Below are 21,707 nucleotides of genomic sequence, written 5' to 3'. Positions count from 1 at the left end.
AATATTGTATATAAGTAAATTTACGGTGCACATGTACAAAATTGTAAAATGCATAATAAAGTATGTATAATATATTATATTATGTTATGATAATAATACAACATAAAACGTGTTTCCTATTAAATCCATGTAGGTGTATAATATACAATATTGTCTGCACGGGTTTTTATTTTATTAACAGAATCTCTCCTAAAGCTAATTTTGTATGGTAAAAAACTTAAACATAATTTTGTAGTTTCATTCGATGTAAAACACATGGCACAATATTATGCTATACATAATATATAAGTATATAACGAACATCAAACAATGTATGTACAAAAAAAAATATATATTATGTATATTTTTGTCGTACTCTTTGAAATTTCGTATCTATAGGTACATGTTAATAATATCAATAAGACAATAACTTTAATAACAGTAAGAACTCTTTTAAAACTATATAATATTATTTATAACATTACAACATTTATAACTGTGTATACATTTAAGTGGATTCGCTTATATATTTATACAAATTACAAATGACTACATAACAATAAGATAATATCGTTAACACAAACTACACGTGTTCAGTGTAGCATAAAAAAATAATAGGTACTTATAACATATAGATATACAGATTTGACAAATCAACAATGAACGTATGTCTTACAAGCTAGTTTTGTAAACAGTTTGTAATTTTGTTATTTGAGCTTTGCATAGGTATTTTTATCGTAGTTATACTCTGCAGTATCGTCATATGCAGGGTTAATTTTTTTCGGTTTGTTTTTAATAAGGTTTTTAAACTAATTTTTTTTCCTAAAAACTGGTCAAACTTCGCGAATTGATGTGTTTCAACTAAAAGAAAAATTTACAGCATCTGAAATGTTGAGGGGATGATCGTTGTAACCCTAACCCATATCGCACATGAATGCATATCATAATATATGCGAATGAGACATATATAGACCGATGCTTAAATACAATTTATTGATTTTATAAATAATATTATGTAATATACCTATAGCGAAAGAAAACGATTTAAAATTATTGAGTTTCGCGCATCAACTATACACCGAATGGCAAACTTAATCCGAAATGCACATGGTTATAAAAATAGTTCGTATACTCGTTGTGATGTTAAGGATAACAATTTTACTATGCAGAATCAAAATCAAAATAACAAAAAAAAAAAAAATTATAAATTAAAATTTTAATAAATACTTTAGGAATTATTAAAGTAGTAAAATACATCTCCAAATGTATTCTCTTCGATCCATCTAAGTATAGGTTCTGGGTCTATCCACTTTTTATACAATTAAAAAATTAAGAGAGGTTTTTTGGGCGACAGTGTTTTATTTAATTTATACTCGAATAATTGCGGATAACATTTTGTATAATATTATTTAATTAGACGATATCATAAGAACAGTGTTGAGGTTTGTAGTAATTATTAAAAGGAATATTACGCTTTATAGTAAATTAATGAATTTTGTTGATAACTGACGAGTAAAAGTAAATATACAATGAACTATCACAAATGACACAAATGAATCTAAAACTAATACAAAGAAAGGGATCCTATTATATAAATATTTCGTCTAATTGCTATATCATAAAAAAATATGTGAAAGTAATTAATACTTAATTTATATGGAACCATTTTGTTTATTAATAGTTCTCAGACATTTTTCTAAGTACGTTTTTATCACCATCTCCGCATTTCATGTTTCCTACCCGATGTAAATAAATTGTTTGCCAGGTAAAAGATTTACATGGAGAAATAAACTTATGGTCGATGCATGCACATAATTCCCAAGGAAGGATACTAAATTCGGGAGTTATTTGTACAGTTCAGTCCCAGGTTTTAAATTATATATTATATTATGGCTGAATTTCGCTCGATAAGTTGTCTAATTGAGTCCAATTTTTTAGAAATAGATACTTTAACTATAATTTCGTTGACATATTATACTTGGCAACCCTGCGTCTGTAAATTAGGAAGGAAAATACATTTTTTTTTAAACATTTTAAACTCAATTAGGATATTTTTCAGAATAAATTAGGTATAAATTTGGGTCCACGGACCACGGGACTCAACTGTAATAGGTATGCCATTCAATTTAAATAAAATTTATTATATTTATGTTGTGGTATGTACAATAAAATGTTCGTGAATATATATTTCGTTACAAGCTTAATTAAATTGCTTTATATTTTATTACAATCTGTAGTAGATAATTTCTATATTAAATTATGTGTTAAGCATTTGTTTCATGTTTGCACCCAAGTTTGGAATACTGAATGTTCAACAAAAATAAATTTATATAAATCAGAATCTAATATCATAAGATTCTCATGTAACAAAATATTATACCTAATCTTTAAACTTGGATTTAATTTAATTTTTTATCGTACTGGGTGTTATAAAAATTAAAATATTAATTTTATTACATTACTTTTTACAAACCAAATGAACACAAGAACGTGATGCACATACTTTATGGTTATTTTGGTATTTTAAAAATTTATACTTGATACATTATGGGAATATTTTAACTGGATTATTTTTTTTACGTGGAATTATATCATGAAATAAGTTAAATTATTAAAAAAAAAACCATACAATGTAAACAATAGCTAAAATATTTCTGTAGGAATATTTTACAATATTTTTATGATATCACCATTAAGCTATTGTTTAGCTGAGGAAAATACCATGGTATTAGTTTTAAAATATTTTGAATCTTCCAAAAAAAGAAGTCATTTATACGTAAATTATAATAGAAAGTTGATCTATTGAGGTGTAAAATTTTTTATTTTATGTATTGTATATATATTTTTATATGTAAATTTTAGTAGACTATCCCAAATTTAATCGCCTACACTGATCCATATAATATAAAACGTGTGCATACAATTTACTTAAATATTGGCAGTTGATTTTTTTTAACTATCCAATATTAACAATATGTACACTAATCACCGTAGTTTATATTAAGCCGAAGCATATGGATCCTGTAAATGAGATAGCCCATCCGTTAAACATCAGGTAGACTTAAGTTTACGACGCCTTCGAGCCCAAGAATTCTTGGGAACGTTAAACGATCTCCTTGTGGCATAAGTTCCGAATACCGTTGATTGGCTAGATGATGAAGTTGAGTCATTTTCAACATTCGAACCCTGTTGATCCTCGTATTTTGAATCAGTTCTAAAAGTAAAAAGACATTGAAATATAAATACTTATACAAATTGAAAAAAGTAATTGTTTCTAAGGTTTTCGACGATTTTTAGTATATAATATTTTTTTTATAATTTATCTAGAAAAGTCAAAAAATCATTATAATATTAATAATATGGCGTAATTTAGAATATAATTTGTAAAATATTATTTTATTTAATGTTCGAAAATGCCAGTAAATAATGAATTCAACTGTAGAACATAATTTTTGGATGTTTGAGATATTCTGAACATATTATGTTACATTTTTATTAATAAAAACTGTTATAAATGTAATTTATTACTGTCAATAATATCTTATTAGTATATATTTAGAACACGAGAGAGAGAAAAATATTTCTTATTTCGATATTTGTAAAATATAAAAATAAAAAATCGGAAATCGTTATTTAGTTTTTAGTTTTTTCGTATACTATAATATTCATTATTACTATTTATTAATTAGTAATCATTGATTGCTTTTCCATTATAAAAGTCTTGAAAACCTAAAACGTGCCAATTTAATGGATCAACATGTTTTGGTATTCTTAATACAACCAACAGTAATTTTGATATTTTATCCAAATTCTCAATAATTAAATTAGTTATAAAATTAATAAAAAAAAAAGAATTTAGAATTTGTGCAACGTAACAAGTAAAAACCAAATAAAGTATCTAATAGTCAGGAACGTCAAGGGGTCCATTAGGTCTAGACTCCCTGGATATTTTTAAAAATTAAAAGTAAATATTCTTGTAGACCAATCATGTAAAAAAGTAATAATAAAAATTTTATCAAAATTATTTAGATCCTCCAAAATAAAATCCTAGCTACGTGCCTGCCACTACTAATGTACATTTTCGTGTCGATAAAAAAGACATGGTAACTTTTAACTTTTAAGGTATTTCAACTCCTTAGAAGTAAAGTCAATTGAAAATCATTATATTATATTATAAGACAAATAAAATGTACTTACAATATGTTCTAAGATATTTGAAAACAAAAATTGGAAATTGGAAATGTGTTTTTGTGTGATAAATCTAACATGATGTATTTTATAATATTTTATATTAGAGCGAGATTTAAAAAAAAAAAAATGAATCTGTCAGAAGTTTTTGATAAAAACACATAAAACATCAAAATCTAGAGAAATAATATAAGAAATCCAAATTTTAATAAGTTTTTGCCAAACCTAGTTTAGCAGATTTATCATTGCCTTGAAACGTGAATTCACCCAACCAATTTTTGCATATCAATTTATGAATATTGTAGGATACCTATTAATAATTTATGAAATTGAATGCAAATATTTTGACTTGGAATCATATTTATAACTATAATACCGCAATTATACTCCACCTCTGCCACTAAAAACATCCGAGCAACTGTAAACAAACGTCCCGATCTGCGGAAAAATCTGTCTACCGCTTAATAACATTCACTTACAATAATGACATTTGGTAGATTTTTTTAAAAAATGAGTACTTTAAATGCACAAATAAAAAAAAGCGAATAAAAATGTTTGCAGTGGAAGAGTATGCGGGACAGAGAAGAACGTAAATAATCCCACAATCCCGTTATATTATACGTTTTTTCCTCCTTTGACATAGACCAGCCCACTGTACTATTTCTCATTATTTATTTGATGTTCGTAGGGCGAGACAGAAACGTTAAGCGTATAATATATAGTTTATCTAATATAATTTAGACAAAAGGAGGCGCTAAAAAGGACAAATATTACAATAGATAATGGCGTATCGCAGAATGCTATTCATTTCTGAACAAATTTCCGAATACGACTATACGACAGAGTTGTATAAATTATCATTATGAGAATTTTCCTGAAGGCAATTGTTGTTCGTTGCTTGAAAAGATTAAGCATCGCACGTCGATCGATATTTTTATCGATCAAAATGTACTTTTACCTACACGTCAGTTAAATTAAATTGCTTACCCAGAGGAAACAAAACAAACCTCAGGAAATTGCTTAAAGGTAGGTATCTCGAAATAAAACTAAATTACGTAGGTTTTTATTATATGGGAAACTAAGAGATTTGTAGTTTTCCCCCGTATAGAGTCAAAAATAATAAACTAATAAATATTTACTTTAAACCTTTTAGATTTTATAGACTTTAGCGTTATTTAAAATGAGCATATTTTAATATCTAAAATATTTTTAAAACAAAGACTACTACAAGAATCTACGCAAAATACACAATGCACGAATAGATACCTATTATATAGACTATTGGAAAATGTTCTGAGCTAGATGTATAGGTTAAACGCCCTTTTAATGCATCCATATAATAATTATTAAATTTCTTGGAAAATGTTTTGAAAGGAATATAAACACTTAATACATTTAAAAGTTACGTTTTTCAATATACTTAAACAAAAAGTTTTTCAATTATCAATATCCCTATTACATTTTGTGGACCGGATGCTTTGAAAATGTATGTTTGAAGTTTTACGCTGCATGTAATTACGTTTGTTTCTCGTACAATTTAGTTAATTGTGATAGATTTAAAAAAATTAACTTAGACATATAATTTAATTTAATTTTGAAAAATATTTACATTGAATGATATTTGACAACTCGTATTTGTTCCTCCAATTCGGTAATTTTTTCATTGAGCTTGACGTTTTGATTGTAATATTCGGTCACGAGATTTGACAACCGAGTAGTTACATCTTTCATAGTTGTATCTGAAAATGTACAAAAGGATATCCCAACAATCAAAAGATGTCATCGCGCATGAAGGAGACTATAAGCATATAATATTATATGGACGCGCATACGATTAGTGTACAATAATATTATGTTGAATTAGTATGGGTACAAAATATAATATTAAATAGACATAATATATTAATAGACTTATGACACTATTGATCGCGTTAGCATTAATCTTATGCGTATATTAGTATATTATTATATTGTTATTTATAAATGTTGTTAAATATAATTACACGTATTATGTATAGATATTATTGTTGTGGTACGTGAATAATAATTATATTATGATGGTACGGCTGTCATGTTATATTATATACATTATAATAATATTGTATTTATTTGTCAAACTATATTATATATATTCATAATATAATAATATAATAGAATAGAATATAATGTTATTATAGATAGGCGTACTGCCTAAATAAGGTATTCCGGACTTTGCAGCAAATACAGCATGCTGCAGCGATGTCATAGCGCGCGAGCAGGAAGCGTCAGAACTTAGCGCGTGCATTATTATTACTATTATTATTATTATTGTTTCTGTTGTCATTATGGGTAAGTTTAAGCATTCTTTCAAATACTTTTCATTTTTTTTTGTTCGTCATTTGTTTTTGGATCCATTACAAAAACGAAATATGGAGTGGTTTGAGTAGCTGGGCGTCAACTGTCTCTAAGTAGTATATATAATAATAAAATGTATCCTCCGCCGTTACCGTCACCACCATTGCTGTCGCATCAACCACCAAAATTTTCCGTTTTATACATTAGTCTAATACCTATGAAGTATGAAGGAGGTAACGAGTAAATTCAGTTCGCAAAACTTGCATAGCGTGGCAATAGTGATTCGCCAAACATGCTCACCTCAATTTTGTCAATATAATTCCAAACTGCCTCTTTTTAAATTTTGGATATTGCCTATAGGCAGTGAGAATAATCATATAGTCCACCGTGTTAAGTTTAGATGTTTAGAAGATATATAGGCTACGATGATTTGAATATAATCACTATTAGTAGGAAAAAAATATTAGCATTTTATTATTATAAAAATTGACCGAGTATAACGAGCAATGGTAGATTAATTTTGTCACATGTTTTTATAGTATTTACCCGCATAGCCTATATCTATCATATGTCATATTAATTAATCTATTAGTTCAATGACTCAGATTTACTACTCATTTGAATTTGAATTTATACACACGGACATTTAAAAAAATCATTTACTAATAGGTGGAAAAAACTGCTATATTAGGTAACATATCATTATGTGGCGAGTGCGCGCATTTATATGTGTATGTGCGTGAGGGGAATAACAATATAAAATATCTTTAAGAAGTTTGTATTTTCATAGGATACTCTAGTTTGCAGATTTATATTGTAAATGCTGCTCATTGAATAGTAAAATCAAAGTAAAATATATGGTCTTCAAGTATACTCAAAAATTCCAAAAATCGGAATTTGAATAACCTCATATTTAAAGGAAACATGGTGGTAAGCATTTTTGGCGAATCTGATATATCATAATATTATCTGTACAGATATTGTATAGAATAATGTATATCATATTACACACAACAATAACAACAAAAACAACCCTAGTAAACTAGTAACCTTCACCCAGATTTATCGTTACGATATACAGGATGCGTCCCGCGAGAATTAAGCACCAGGACAATCGCAAAAAGTGGCGGATCGATTGATTCCAGTTGTAGAGCTTATATCTTCGTTATATATTCACCATACTGTTAAGATGACGTTATACCCGCACGTGTTATCCCTATTTTACAAATGCATAACATGTCAAATTTTACATTCAGTGTAATCTATTTAACTCTGTACAGTTTGCATAATATTATAATAAATTTATTGATTTAATATAAAATTTAGAAATAAGAATATTACGCAGGACCATACGTAAGTTTTGATAAATGATTTTTTGATTCATTTTATTAGCATTTAAAATTTAATAAAAAAATTATAATTTTAAAAAGTTCATTACTAGTTTTTAAATATAAATATTGATAAAAAACCTAAGCGTGGTCCTGGATAATATTTTTACCTTTAAAACAATAATAGACTAATTCAATCTGATATAAAAAAAAATAATAGAATTAGATGGATATTCTGAACCTAAAATTCGCAGTTTTTTGCGTAAGACGGTGACAAGTTACATAGGGACGCGGATAAAACGTCTTCTTAACAGATTCTTATAGCAAGTGTCCGTCACGCGTACGTATTGGTGACGTACAAACTTGCGCGAACTGCTTCCTGTTCGGTTTGATAACGACTGTCGAGAATTTTGACTTGTGCTTCAACTGCTTGCGATTAGACTGCTGCATAGTCGGCTGCCCGAAGTCATCCCTGCTGTTGGCTAATCTAATGTATCCTTCCACACCTCGATTCGGAGACACGAAATGGTTACAGTCTATATATTATATACATATTACATATAATTATAATATATACTTAGTTGTTCCAAAAAATTGCATGTTTACGACGGATTGGTATATTAAAGTTAAGGCAAATGTAAATATAATAATAATAATTACGACGATTGGATAAAATAGAAAATTATGAGAAAAAAAAAATTAACACCAAAAATGTAAATTGGCTCGGAGGATTTGAAATTCTTAACAATTACAATGAGTATTTAAAAAAAAATAACACAACATTCATAATTATTCAAAAATAATATATGTATAATATTGTAATATATTCATAATATCATAGAAAATTAATTATACCAAGGTGGCGAGGTGTACACATAATATTGTAACATTTAATAACGGTCCTTCGGTCTTTAGACCCTTTTTAGTCCACATTGATGTATCTATCTGTTAAAAGTGTTAATTAGTATAATAGTATGTAAAGCATTAACTGTATGAATTAATAATCAAACGATTTTGGATGGAGATAAAATTGAGTTATTTTACCTTTAAAATTACTACAAATTATGCATTTTAGATTATCAATATTTAAATGCTATTTGTCATAATATAATAATATCTTAGGTCTAACTTTGTATTACATATAATTTATTGTACATATCTACTTACAATTTGTACTGATTAAGAGTAAATCTTCTGGAGGAGGCTGATGGTATTTGTCACTTTAGCATTATGTGTACTTTAACATTATATTATATTGAAGTTTTAACGACTTTTATTTTATGTTGGGTATCTTTAAAATGTTTTAGTGAAATTATTTAACATTTATAATTGATATTATTCCAAACATAATACAAAAAAAAAATAAAAATAATAGACTACACATTTTCAATTAACATTAAGTAATATTTAAGTTTGGTTGGTCACTATTTACTACAATTTCAAATTAATGTACGAGATACTATACTTATATTAAATTATCAGTATTGAATATCTGTCATAAATCATTTTTGTGTAGAATTATTGTACATGTTAAGGGTTGTCATCATTTATCAGATGCAACCATATGTGATGACATTTGATGGGAATTTAATCTTACAACTACATTATTTATTTTTCAACTAGTTCACTTTTCCTAAAACTAAAATTAGTAATTTCACAATTCTCAAGAACTAATAAATTATATAATATTTGCTTAAATAATACATATAGCGTACACGTTTATAGTTAAAATTCTCATATTTGTAGTATTTATAACATATATTAAAACCTATACTATATTATTATAACCTATTTATTTTAAATACAGTTTATAATATTCCAACATTTAAAAAAATGAGTTTTATTATTTTAACTTAAATTTATTCTATAACGTTAAAAGTTTTATAGTAATATCATTATAACAATGATTAATTTAATTAGTTGGCAACGTTATTGAAATAAGAAATTCAAACTTTTGGAAAATTCGAAAGAATATTGTATGATTTTTTTTTAACATTCCCGAAAAAAATCAAATAAATAATATTATATTCGAGATAACTTTGAGGAATGTACTTTTTATATAATACATTTTTTTTATATCAATATATTATGTCTAATATTACAAAAATACAAAATAAATATAAAGTGTTTATGACATTTAATATTTCAGTCGTATGTCTGTTATGACACTTTATTAAATTGTTATTATTGTTGAAGCCAATATTGCTTAAACACGTTATTATCAAAAGAAAACAAATTACTGTACGATTCGCACATTATTAAATTAATTGTTAGGTCCTTATATTATGATAAACAATTATTTTCTGTTTTTAAAGCAATAATTATTTATAACAACATTGTTTGTCTAAAATTATTTATGCGAAACAAATTTTAGTCTTTGAAATAAAGCCTTATGGAAGCGGGTTAAAAAAACGGTTTCATTTAATAATTGTATTGACTAATTTGAATTTTTAATTGTTGAATGTAAATGTCTAACATTGTAATTTGTTATGAAAACGTATTTGGTAATATAAATAATTTAATATTGATCAAACTGTGTTTACTTGTAATTGAATAAAAGTTTATTATACATACCTAATCTAGACACTGCTTCGTTAATGGTTTCATTCTGCGTTTGAGCTTGCAGGAACGCGTCCTCATCTAATAGCCTATCCTTTCGTAGAAGCTGACAACCACGTTGCATTAAGCTGTGTCTAGCTTCGGGATAATCTCTTAGTGTTTCCCAGAGATCTCTTTTAGATAGACAAAATAGATCAGAGTACCCTAAACTCCGGACGTTGGCTGTGCGACGATTGCCTGTTTTGTTTCCAGCTATTTCTAGCACGCTTACCTATAAGGAAGAATGAAAAACAAACTTAATCAATTGATTTTAGGCATGCAATAAGAAAATATAATTTTCATGTGATATTATAATATGTAAAATGAAAATTTAAGTATCAAACATAGACTTGATCTCATGCAATTTTGATTTTATGCTTAATGGTTTGATAGACAAATTCAATAAATTATTATCTATGCAAACTATGAATGATAACAATTCTTTGTATAATAAATAATGTTATTCCTTAAAAATTTGATTTGTAGTAAAGGTAAAAAAAAATTACGTATTAAGTTTAAATAAAATAAGAAAATACATTAATAACTAAATATATTTAGGATTTTACTTAGTGTAATTCATTATTAAATTCATATTGGTGTTTAAATATTATTGTATAATACTTGTAAGCTTAGATAATCTTCTTATATCAGAAGCCATTATTTATTCCTCTTAGAGTTGCTAAATACTTAACTATTGATGTACTATTATAGTTATACTACCTACAAGTTTGTTAGTTTATACATTCTACACTAAATATTAATCTAATTTTTATGCATTTTTAAGTCTGTTGAAATTTTAAATACAACTTATAAAGCTAATAAATACAAATAAATTGTATTTGAAAATATCAAATTAAAACTAATACTACAGGTAAGTGTATCATGGTAAAAACATACATAAAATTATATAATTAACTAAAAAAAAGATCTCAAACTTAAAATTAGATTGTATTATTTTATTAAAATCGTAATGAGCTATTGTAGTATTATACCTTATTATTTATGTGTTTAGTAATATAATTGAAATGTATTAACTATTAAATTTACATTTATTAACCTAATATCTATATAATATATCTATATCTATATATTTATTTATAATATATAGATAATATTTCTAAATAAATAAGAAATAATCATATTTACTTAATATATCACTTTAGTAATGATCATTAATATATTTTTTTTCTAATAATTATACTTATAGCCTATAGGACATATTAACCTATAGTATAGGTTATACAATAAAACTGATATAAATGCATTTTAATTTGTTAAAGCATAGTAAGAGATTTAAATGTAATTTTGAAATTGTATATTTTGAATATGTCTAATAGGATTTTTTGGACTATTTGAATGTGCGCACTTATATAATGAATGATAGGTACAAAGCTATTTTTTGTAAAGATTTTATAGTTTTAAAAAATATAATATTTGAATTATATATTTTATAATATAATGCATAAAATTTTAGAAAGTCGAGTTTAGCGGTTTAGCCTTTATTTGATGATTGTATCTTTAGTTTATCTTAACTTCAGACGATTATAGTTGTAAAAATCCCGATTATAGCAAGCTGTCTAAATTGGAACTTTTTTTACTTCTGAGTAAAGTTATAAAATTGTATGCAAATTATAACAAAAATATTTTTTTGTTTTGTTTGTTTGTCTGTTAAACAACAATAAATTAGTGTTTTACAGCCAATAAAACTGTGTTGTATACTGTTAAATAAATCTCATGGGTATCATTATAATTTTATGGAAAAATGAAGAAGGAAAGATCTATAGTATACGATTTCATGACCGGTGGGCACCCATTAAAAATGTTGCAATGATGTTGATTTGATTTTGACATAACGAATCACGAGAGTCTCCGTTATTGGTAATCATAATATCAGAAATTGTATCTGTTATTATTAGGTATTGAATATTATTACTCTTTGGCTAAGTACTGAAAATAATAGTTGTATATAATATTTCGTTGCTTGGTTTTTGATTCTCTTTATACTTTATATATTTTTTTCTACAGTAAAATCTAAAAATGTAAATTTCAGTAATATTTTACTACCTATTTGAATGATTTATTAAATGAACATGCTGAATTAATTGTTTACACTTAAACATGTTGTTTTTATAAAATATTATGTAACTTTAATAAATTAAAAATATGTTTATATAATAATATTATGAGTTGAATGATTTTATGAATAGCTGTAATTTTTAGTGATCATATAACACATTGCACGATGATTGTAATAAACACTGCGGTGGCGTGGCGATGTAATGGCTATACTAACGGTAAAAATGGCGATTTTATTTTTAAATATACCAAATTACCGAAAATAACATAAAAAAAGATCCCCTCTTTTTTACCAACTTAATTTATTATTTTACATATTTAAAATGTGGATACTCTGAAGTGAAATCATACTGACATTCAAAAAGGGGGTATGTTTAATTGGTGCCATTTGTGTTTCTCCTAATTACAGCCATATACACGCACATACATGCATAAATACATATCCAAACTCGAATGTGTATACAAAGCACATGTATACATTTATGTAGGTATACTATATATAAATCTTTCCTCGTGTATATTTTCCAAGAAATAACATGTATATGTGTCTACAAATTTTGCATAATATAAAGTTGTACTTGATAAATCACATAGTTAGGTACCGAATTCGCAAAACATATTGTTGCATTTGAAACCTAGTTAATATTGATTATGGTTGTAAATTAATTATAGAAATAGATACGGAAAGTTTGTTACTATAATATATTATATATTATGCTTTTTCAATAATATCGAAGCAATTGTTAAAATTTCATCAGTATTATTACTATTATTTGTCGCTAATATAAAATAAACAAAATTATTTTTTAGGTATAAAAGCAAATTAAATCATACATGTTTTTGTTAAAAAAATTTGATTGAAAGTTTTAAATTAGCAATGTTTTTTGCAAGGTGTAATAATCACAGAAAATAACAAGTAATGGTTATATTTTATTATATGTAGATAAAAAAGTTTTTTATCATAACAATTAAATTGTATAATTAAATATTACTAATAGGAAACTTCCTTTTCAAAAATTGCAACCGGTATAGAAATGTATTTTGTTACAAATATTTTACAATTTTTACAATATTTATGCAAGTGCATACTTAATTATACTAAGTTACTGTCGTATCCCTCACAAAGATGAATATATGGTAAGTCATATATAAAAGCCTTCATCTGACAATCTTGAAATATAAAAAAATAGTTTTTTTTACCTAATCAAAATTGCTCGATTGACATGTGAGCATAGTTTTAGTTAATGATGATTGTTTTGACCACGTTTTGTTAAAGATTTTTTTCAATGAATTATTTTTTATGATAATTGTTATTGTTATTATTATTATTATTATTTTTTATCTAAAATTATAACATTACATTTTAGTGATTTTACGTATTTTATTTAAAAATTGAGTTATGATATTAAAATAGTATTGTTATATATATATATATATATATATAACTTATACAGTTATACTAATGACCCAATATATTTAAAATATGAATTAGTATCTAGAATATACAGCTTATGTATGAGGCAGTGACAACTAATTATAATTTTAAGTGACTTAAATTAATTTAATATTTAATTAAAAATAAACTTTAGATTTTGAAATTATAGAAGTTTTTATGAGTAATAAATTGTTGAAGATCAAAATTGTAGATCTAATATAAGAGAAATCAAACTGGATTAATACTTATATTGTACAAAACTCATAGACACATAAAAAAAACCCATTCATTTTATTACTGACCTCTCCAAAAACGCTTCCAGCGCTTAAAGTGGCGATTTCGGTTTTTTGGTCGTCGGCAACCACACTAAGGATGCCTCTCTTTACTATATACATTTCTTTGCCCACATCTCCTTTACGACATATGTAATCTCCAGGACTGAATACCTAATTTTGATAGGAAAAAAAATGATATAAATTACAAAAACAAAATGATAAAGTTTAGGTTGTATGTATAGGTGGTACGCACTTGGAGTCTGAGTTTGAGCACGAGTTCTTCTAATAGGCCAGGTTCGCAGTCCTGAAATATCTCGACTTTCTTTAATGTGTCGAGATGTACGTGTATAGCTATTTCAGCTTTTAGTTTATCTGGTAAAGCTGCCAATACACGTTCTTCATCAAGAGCCTAATATTATAAAGGGTTTTGTTATCATTTGTATTCAGATTAGAGTCCAAAAAACGACTCAAACATGATATATTAAAAAAAAGAAAACTATACGGTTATTACTATTTAGTATTTATAAATACTAAACTGTCTTTATTTATTTGAATTCAAGTCTTACAATAATATGCAAATATTTGAAATTTTAAGTGATTTTATTTGAGCTATAGTTTGTTATATCTAAATTAAAACATTTAGTACATTATTCAACACTATGTTAACACGTTTTTCGACAGTATGTTTTTTATTAAATTAATTAATTAAGAATTTTTATAATTATTAACCGTAGGATTCATAATACAAAATATATATGTTATGTATATGTATATTAGTATAATATTAAAATTTGAGTTTTTAAAAGTTTTTACGCATTAATAAATACTTAAGGCTATTATATATGTATAATATTTTTTTGTCTTATTAATAAAAAAAAAGAAAAAATATAATTTATATATTTATATATATATGTCGTATATTATACATAAAATAATCAGTTTGGAAAGAATCAGACGTTATCTGTAAAAGTTTTTGTAATTTATGTTTAGCCGCAGCAGTTCCATGATATAACATATTATTTTTTACCTCTACTTTCTGTCCATTATACTCTGTCACGCTGTCTAAACTTTAAACATCGGTCAATATCAATAGCATTACTCAAAATATTCTCCACTTCAAAATTTAAAACATGAGCACAAAAGAACTTTATAGCTATTTATAATAATTCAATTGTACATGATATAAAATTTAGGTTGGATAATTAATGAATCCAAATTAAAAAAAAAAAAAAAAAAATTACTAAAATATGATGCATTATGTAGATCACTATTAGCATCTAGTATAACGTATTATTATTATTATTCGTTTTAATATAAATAATACTTCACGGTGAAGAACCTCGACTAGGAAGCCTTTTTACCCTTTTATTTCTATTTTATTATTTTATGAATTAAGCTTATTGTTCAAACTCGAGACAGACGGTGTAAGTAATAATGTCGATAAAAAATAAATAAATAAATAAAAATATGCGTTATAATTAATTGAATAATTATTGTGAAATAAATTTATTTTTTGTGACTATAGATGTATTATATGGAACATTAATTTTAATTGTATATAGCTTGTATCGAAAATAATAATACATAAAATATGATTTTCTCAGTTGTAAAATATGCTAGAAAAATAAATAATATCTGTATGTCAATTTATGCAGTTTTACTGGAAGATGGAAAATAATCGAAACATGCAAATAGGAAATTATATTTGAATTCGCGAGAGAATGATATGAATCTCAGTTACCTAAAAATTAGATTAAAACTAAAAAATTCTATAATAATTCTATATATTTTCGCCCTTAGCTATAAGCCGAAAAAATTGATTTACGTTTGCAGGGATATTTCACAAACTAAAATTGAATTTATTTTTATCGCTTTTTAAAAGTATTGGTATCATTATCTCTATTTATTTATTCGAGGCCTACAATATCTGGAATTTTATACTTTAGGTACAGCGTTTTTTTTCGACGTTGTTATGGGAAAAAGGCGCTGCAAAAATTCTAACTAGTCTTTTTTTATTGATTAGAAATCAAATCTAATTGGGATTTTTCAAATTTTTTCAATAGCTTCATAAAGCGCAGGAAAAGTATTACGAAAAAAATATTGACAACCGGTGAAAAACATTGAATATACTCGAGGTCTTAACCGTTATCCAAGCAGAATGGAATTTGAATGCAATGAATCATTGCCAAGGATTTATCATTTATTTGAAATGTATACTATGTAACAAAACACTATATTTTCTACTGTACCGATGTGATAGAAGTATTACGTGTTCTCAATTTCCAATTTCTGTGTTTTGAATTTATGGTTAGCTTTTTATTTTTTGATGATGAATATTTTTAATTTTTAGTCGGTTCTCAGAACTATACAAAGAATTGTGAAATCAAAGTTTTAATTATTGTTATTACACACAAATGACGGTCATAATAAATTATTATTCGTCATGGGGTATTACATTTTTAATACATTTTTTATTTTATACCTTCTTAGTTTTTTCTCGAATCTATATAACAGTGGTGTTATTTTCAAAAGTTTTTCGATCGCTTCTTTTATTATTTCATTTTTTTTTTGGAGGGGGAAAGAGGACCAATACAAAACTTTTGAGATATCATGCAATACGTAATAATAATATTTTATATATTATAATCATAAATTGAAAAATGAAATCCGCAAGCAATATGAATAAGGAAGGTGAATATAAAATACGATCGTATAGTTGCGGTCAATATTGTAAATTAAAATACCGTGTTTTATTCTATAATCTGGAATACCAATATTTATTTGACGTACAGTTATTTTATTCTTTGGTGTTGAGATTAACGCGATAGTACATCATTATCTATTAATTATTAGTAATACATTATTACTTAATAATTGTGCTACTGGAAATAAAAACATAATATACTCGTTTTTGTTTATGATTTTGTTTTACCGATAATTCAATATTGATTCGACGCGATTCAGCACGCAGACATTAAGAATCGAACACAATTTTACACGTCTATCTGTAAGTACTGTGTGTAGCTATATAGTTAACGCATAAATAGTTTAGACTGAACATGGGGTGATTTATTAACACGGTATAACTGCCAATTGTGTTATTCAATTTTGAAAAGGAGATGTTATGCCTGTATTCATTATTATTGTTATTATTATATACGTTTCTGTATAACGCCAGCGTAAATATATTACAATGATAATGGTTTGGGTTGTATTATAAATGTATTATTGATATATTATCTTGCGCGTGTTAACAATAGTATGGTAAGTACCTGTGTAGTGTATATATAACGATATGAAACATCAGAAAACAAAATTATTCATTCGATGCAAAAAATACAAAAAGACACATTACAATAATGTGTCTATTATTATGTTATCATCCGCTATAACGAAAATACGCCTGACGAATTCGTGTACAAAAGCGGGTTCTTCAGATATTATTTAAGATCGACGTATCGACTATATTATTACATTTTAATATACGCGCGTTTGGACGTTTTATTATACGGACGACGTGAACGTTGTACAGAGACCTACGATAATTATTTACTGTATAAGCGATCAGCAACCCCCGAGATTTATTCACAGTGAACGATGTGTGCCCCGAAAACAAACGAACGTACATCAGAATGATACAAAATTAATTAAATAATCAACATCAACGTGCGGGCACGCGTTGCCGACGTCGAGCAGTAGCAGCTGCTATTATTATAATAAACGGTGACAATTTTCAAACTTTACGATCAAAATTCCAAATTGTTTAAAACAATGAATCATAGCGAAATCTAGTAATATGTCATGTATAGGAACCTCTCTCTCTCTCTCTCTCTCTCTCACACACACACACACACACACACACACACACACACACTCTCTACACTCTATCTCTTTCTCTCTTTATCTATATATATATATATAGGTGTTACGGCGGAAACAAAACGATTTGTTTATAACAACTCCGGGTTTTATAGAATATGTTATTTAAGGATGTAATAATATATAATTCATCACACTCCACTCGTATGCTGTGTTTGACGTGATTTTTACAATAATCAACCGGGGCGAGAACGCTATAATTTATTACGCGAATGATGAATCATTGCGGAGGCTTATTTGTAGTGAGAAGCGCATGTTATAAACGCAAAAATACGTATAACGACTTAAATTAATGATTACACGGGACGGTCGACGCGGAAAGTTGTCGCTGTATATCGTCACAGTTGTACGACAAAACGTTGACAATACAGAACGTTTTTAACGAACTTAATACGACTTATTTAAATAACTATTTCGTTGAAATCCCGTGACCTTAAAATAACGGAACCTCTCACTTCTCAGTAATACTTGTTATTACGCAGATGATTTAGTTTCGAATTAAATTATCGAACGCTTAACGCAATTCGATGTCTTGATGAATAATTGTGTTTGGAGCTAATGTTTAGTGATGGGATTTGGAATGAGACTACTGCAAACAAAAATCGCGGCAATGATTCAACAATTATACAATTGCCACAACGGATCGCATTAGTAGCTGGTTTTTCACTTAATAGTTATAAGTATTCACTTAATCACGGTAGAGGAAATCGTATGGAATATGAAATAAATGTAAAATTTAAAAATATAACTAGAGAAACAACATTGTCATATTTAAATTTTTGCGAGTCATGTGAGAGAAAAGAAAAACAGTGAAAAAAGGATTGGTGGTTAAATCAATTATTTCTTTGAAACTAGTTTTTCATTAATTTTGAATTGGTTTTCTTCCCTTGCTTCAGTTGTTTTAAATAATTAATTATTTCATAATATTTAGATTTACTAATAAAAGTACTGTTGTCTGTTAGTCTTTGTCGTTTCGATAACTTTGTTCAAATGTTCGTAAAATTTGGATTCCATTTTTAAAACATGTACAGAGTAACGAAGTATATAGTGTCGTTTACAGCACAAAAACTCGACTGCAGGTTTGTCAAAAATATCAATTATTGTTCATATCGTATTGTTGACTGAAATTTTTTTGTAATACTAACGCATTGGGTTAGAGCATTTTGGGTATTGGCAGTCGCTCCAGCCGAACAATTCAAATGACTATCATTGAAACAGATGAAAAAACAAGGGAATATATCAAACATGTATTTTTTTTAAAACTATTTGACTTTGCGCACAAGGATAGTGGGTGAATGTAATAACGTGTTTGGAAAGTACGGGGCAATATTAATTTGGAAATGTTAGTAATTAATATTAAATATACAATATTTATGATTTGTAAAAATAGTCCAAGTATAATAAAAAAATACAATATTATACATTTGTTTAAAACCATTTGGACTATTATCCTTAGTATGAACATTCTAATAATTCGAATTTTGATTTTGAGTAGGTACATCAAAATTATTAAAAAAATTATTCATTCGACATAATGGGGAATTCTTATTTGAAAAACAGAAATTAATATCACGAAAGAACTTGAAAATGTGATCTAAAATAGAAAATTTAAAAATACCAAAAATCAGAATTTTAATATATTAATAATTATTAAAGGAAAAATAGAGGTGAGTATGTTTGATCACATATGTCATATAAATATTATATAATATAGTAGATATATTATAAATAGAATTTGGGTTTTGTAGAAATTTGTTTTTTTCTTTTGGTCTAAAACTATTCCAACAATAAATTAAATTTACACTACGTATAATAGCATACCTTTTATAACTTTTTTTGTTTTTATGAAATACGTTACGGTTAAACACGTATTTGAAATATAATATAAGATTTGATATTTATTTTAACAACACCTAATTCCGAAATTATAAACATTTTATAGTGTACAATATTTTTAACTAACTGCATACTTAAGGTCCATCTGAATATGTTAAATTTAAAGAATAAAAAAAATTAACAGACAGGCTTAGTATTTATTTATTTTTTCTAGTTTTTATAAAAATAACTTTTAACCTAGCGCTTCTTTAAGATTTTTAGTTCTTTTGAATTTAAGTAGTCGCAAAATTTTTTTTACAGTTCTTTAGAGCTACAAAATCCTTACTTTGTTTATAAACGATCCGATTGCGGAAGTTTCCCCGGTTTCTCGGGTGTTTCCGGTCCCACGCTATAGTGTAGGTTACCTACTACTTTTTTTTGTCTTTGAATCTCCCCTGCCAAGTACGGGTACACGCCCGGGCGGCGAAAAATTCACTTTGGACGGCGTCCAAAAAAACTGTAACATTAATTACCACCGCACTGTTTTCAAGATATAGTTGGATGCGGGGTTGAGGATCAAGGAGACTATACGCGTCGTTGCAATATAGTGGAGACCTGTGGTCCGGGGGAGGGGGGGTTAACCAGCCCCTTTGTACAACAATACAACGTCCTAGACTCGTTCCGGGCCAACCGGTACATATAATACGGATCTTGTGTGAGTATAATACGCGTATTATTCAATTATTGTAACCATTCTGTATGGTCACTGTTACGCGGAGTGATCTACGGCTTATACAAACTCGGTAACGCGGTGGTCACGGACTGTGCGAGTCGAACCCGATTTAGTGTCTCCAGCCTCGAAGAAAACCGTTCGGGCCCAAATTGGCGGTGTTCGCATTAGCAGCCACCTCAGCTGTTGTGTCGACACTTCGACACCGTTTTTCTTTGTTTATATAGTATATCCATGTCCGACACGCAGAAGGCGAATTCCAAAAAATACGAGACAAATAAATAGAGTTTACTGATTGCTTCAGTGAATTCGTTTTCAAACCAACGAATATTATGCTCGTAGTAGACGTATCGTCTACTTAGAATAATAATATATATTTGGCACAACTTTTATTTTGCGTGAAAAAATTAGTTAATAAATTTAAAAAGCGCGAACAGGACATGGTCGCCGGGCAATAGGAATTCGCTTCATTGTCTGTCGGTCGACAGCAAATTGTATGTAATGTTATTCGTATAATATGTGTTGAGAAACCTTGACTGTACATTAGGTAATTAGGATATTTTTAGCCATGTAAGTATAATTTATTTTGCATTTTTTTTAATTACTCTTATTACAACACAATTGCTTGTTGATATATAAAATTTGTTAGACTGTCGTGAAGATAAAACGGTGTTTTGGATAATAAAATAAATAAGTAAAATTTTCAATCAATTTTTTTTATGTTGAATATTTTTTAAGTTCTTAAGAATATAATATATCATTATAAAAAATTTAATTTTTTTTTATTAAATTTATAGAAGGGTTTTAAAAACTGTTTTCAGTAAAAACTTTTAAAACCCAGTAGCATTGATTATATGATACAATAATTATTATATATTTTATCAAAAATTGGATATTTTACTATTTTACTTTAATTAAATTCATGTTTTTTCTTATAATTTTAACTTATGTGTTAGAAAGATTAATATACAAAATACATTTTATATAAAAAAAGACTAAACAATTTGTTAAAAAAATATTGTAAAGTCAATAGTTTTACTTTTATATTCAGTATTAAAAAAAGATTTGAC

The 21,707-nt window shown here is 26.7% G+C and overlaps 1 protein-coding gene across 3 annotated transcripts in view; it reads right to left on the bottom strand.

Moving 5' to 3' along the window:
- Positions 1-2,761: 2,761 nt before the first annotated feature.
- The window catches only part of LOC113547913 (cyclic nucleotide-gated cation channel subunit A), a 179,427-nt gene continuing 160,481 nt past the window's right edge, over positions 2,762-21,707 (bottom strand). For 2 of the 3 annotated variants that reach the window (XM_026948497.1, XM_026948500.1), the window contains 6 exons: positions 14,467-14,622; positions 14,241-14,384; positions 10,404-10,659; positions 8,189-8,365; positions 5,777-5,906; positions 2,762-3,193 (listed from right to left, as the gene is read on the bottom strand). In XM_026948497.1, the coding sequence (XP_026804298.1) occupies positions 3,031-3,193; positions 5,777-5,906; positions 8,189-8,365; positions 10,404-10,659; positions 14,241-14,384; positions 14,467-14,622 (1,026 nt within the window). In that variant the 3' untranslated portion in view covers positions 2,762-3,030. The remainder of the gene's footprint in view (positions 3,194-5,776; positions 5,907-8,188; positions 8,366-10,403; positions 10,660-14,240; positions 14,385-14,466; positions 14,623-21,707) is intronic. The other variant, XM_026948499.1, reaches the window with a different exon arrangement.

The sequence above is a fragment of the Rhopalosiphum maidis genome, chromosome 1, assembly GCF_003676215.2.
Source record: "Rhopalosiphum maidis isolate BTI-1 chromosome 1, ASM367621v3, whole genome shotgun sequence".
NCBI lineage: Eukaryota > Metazoa > Arthropoda > Insecta > Hemiptera > Aphididae > Rhopalosiphum > Rhopalosiphum maidis.
Note: the sequence above shows the minus strand (reverse complement) of the source record. Positions and strands in the feature narration are given on the sequence as shown.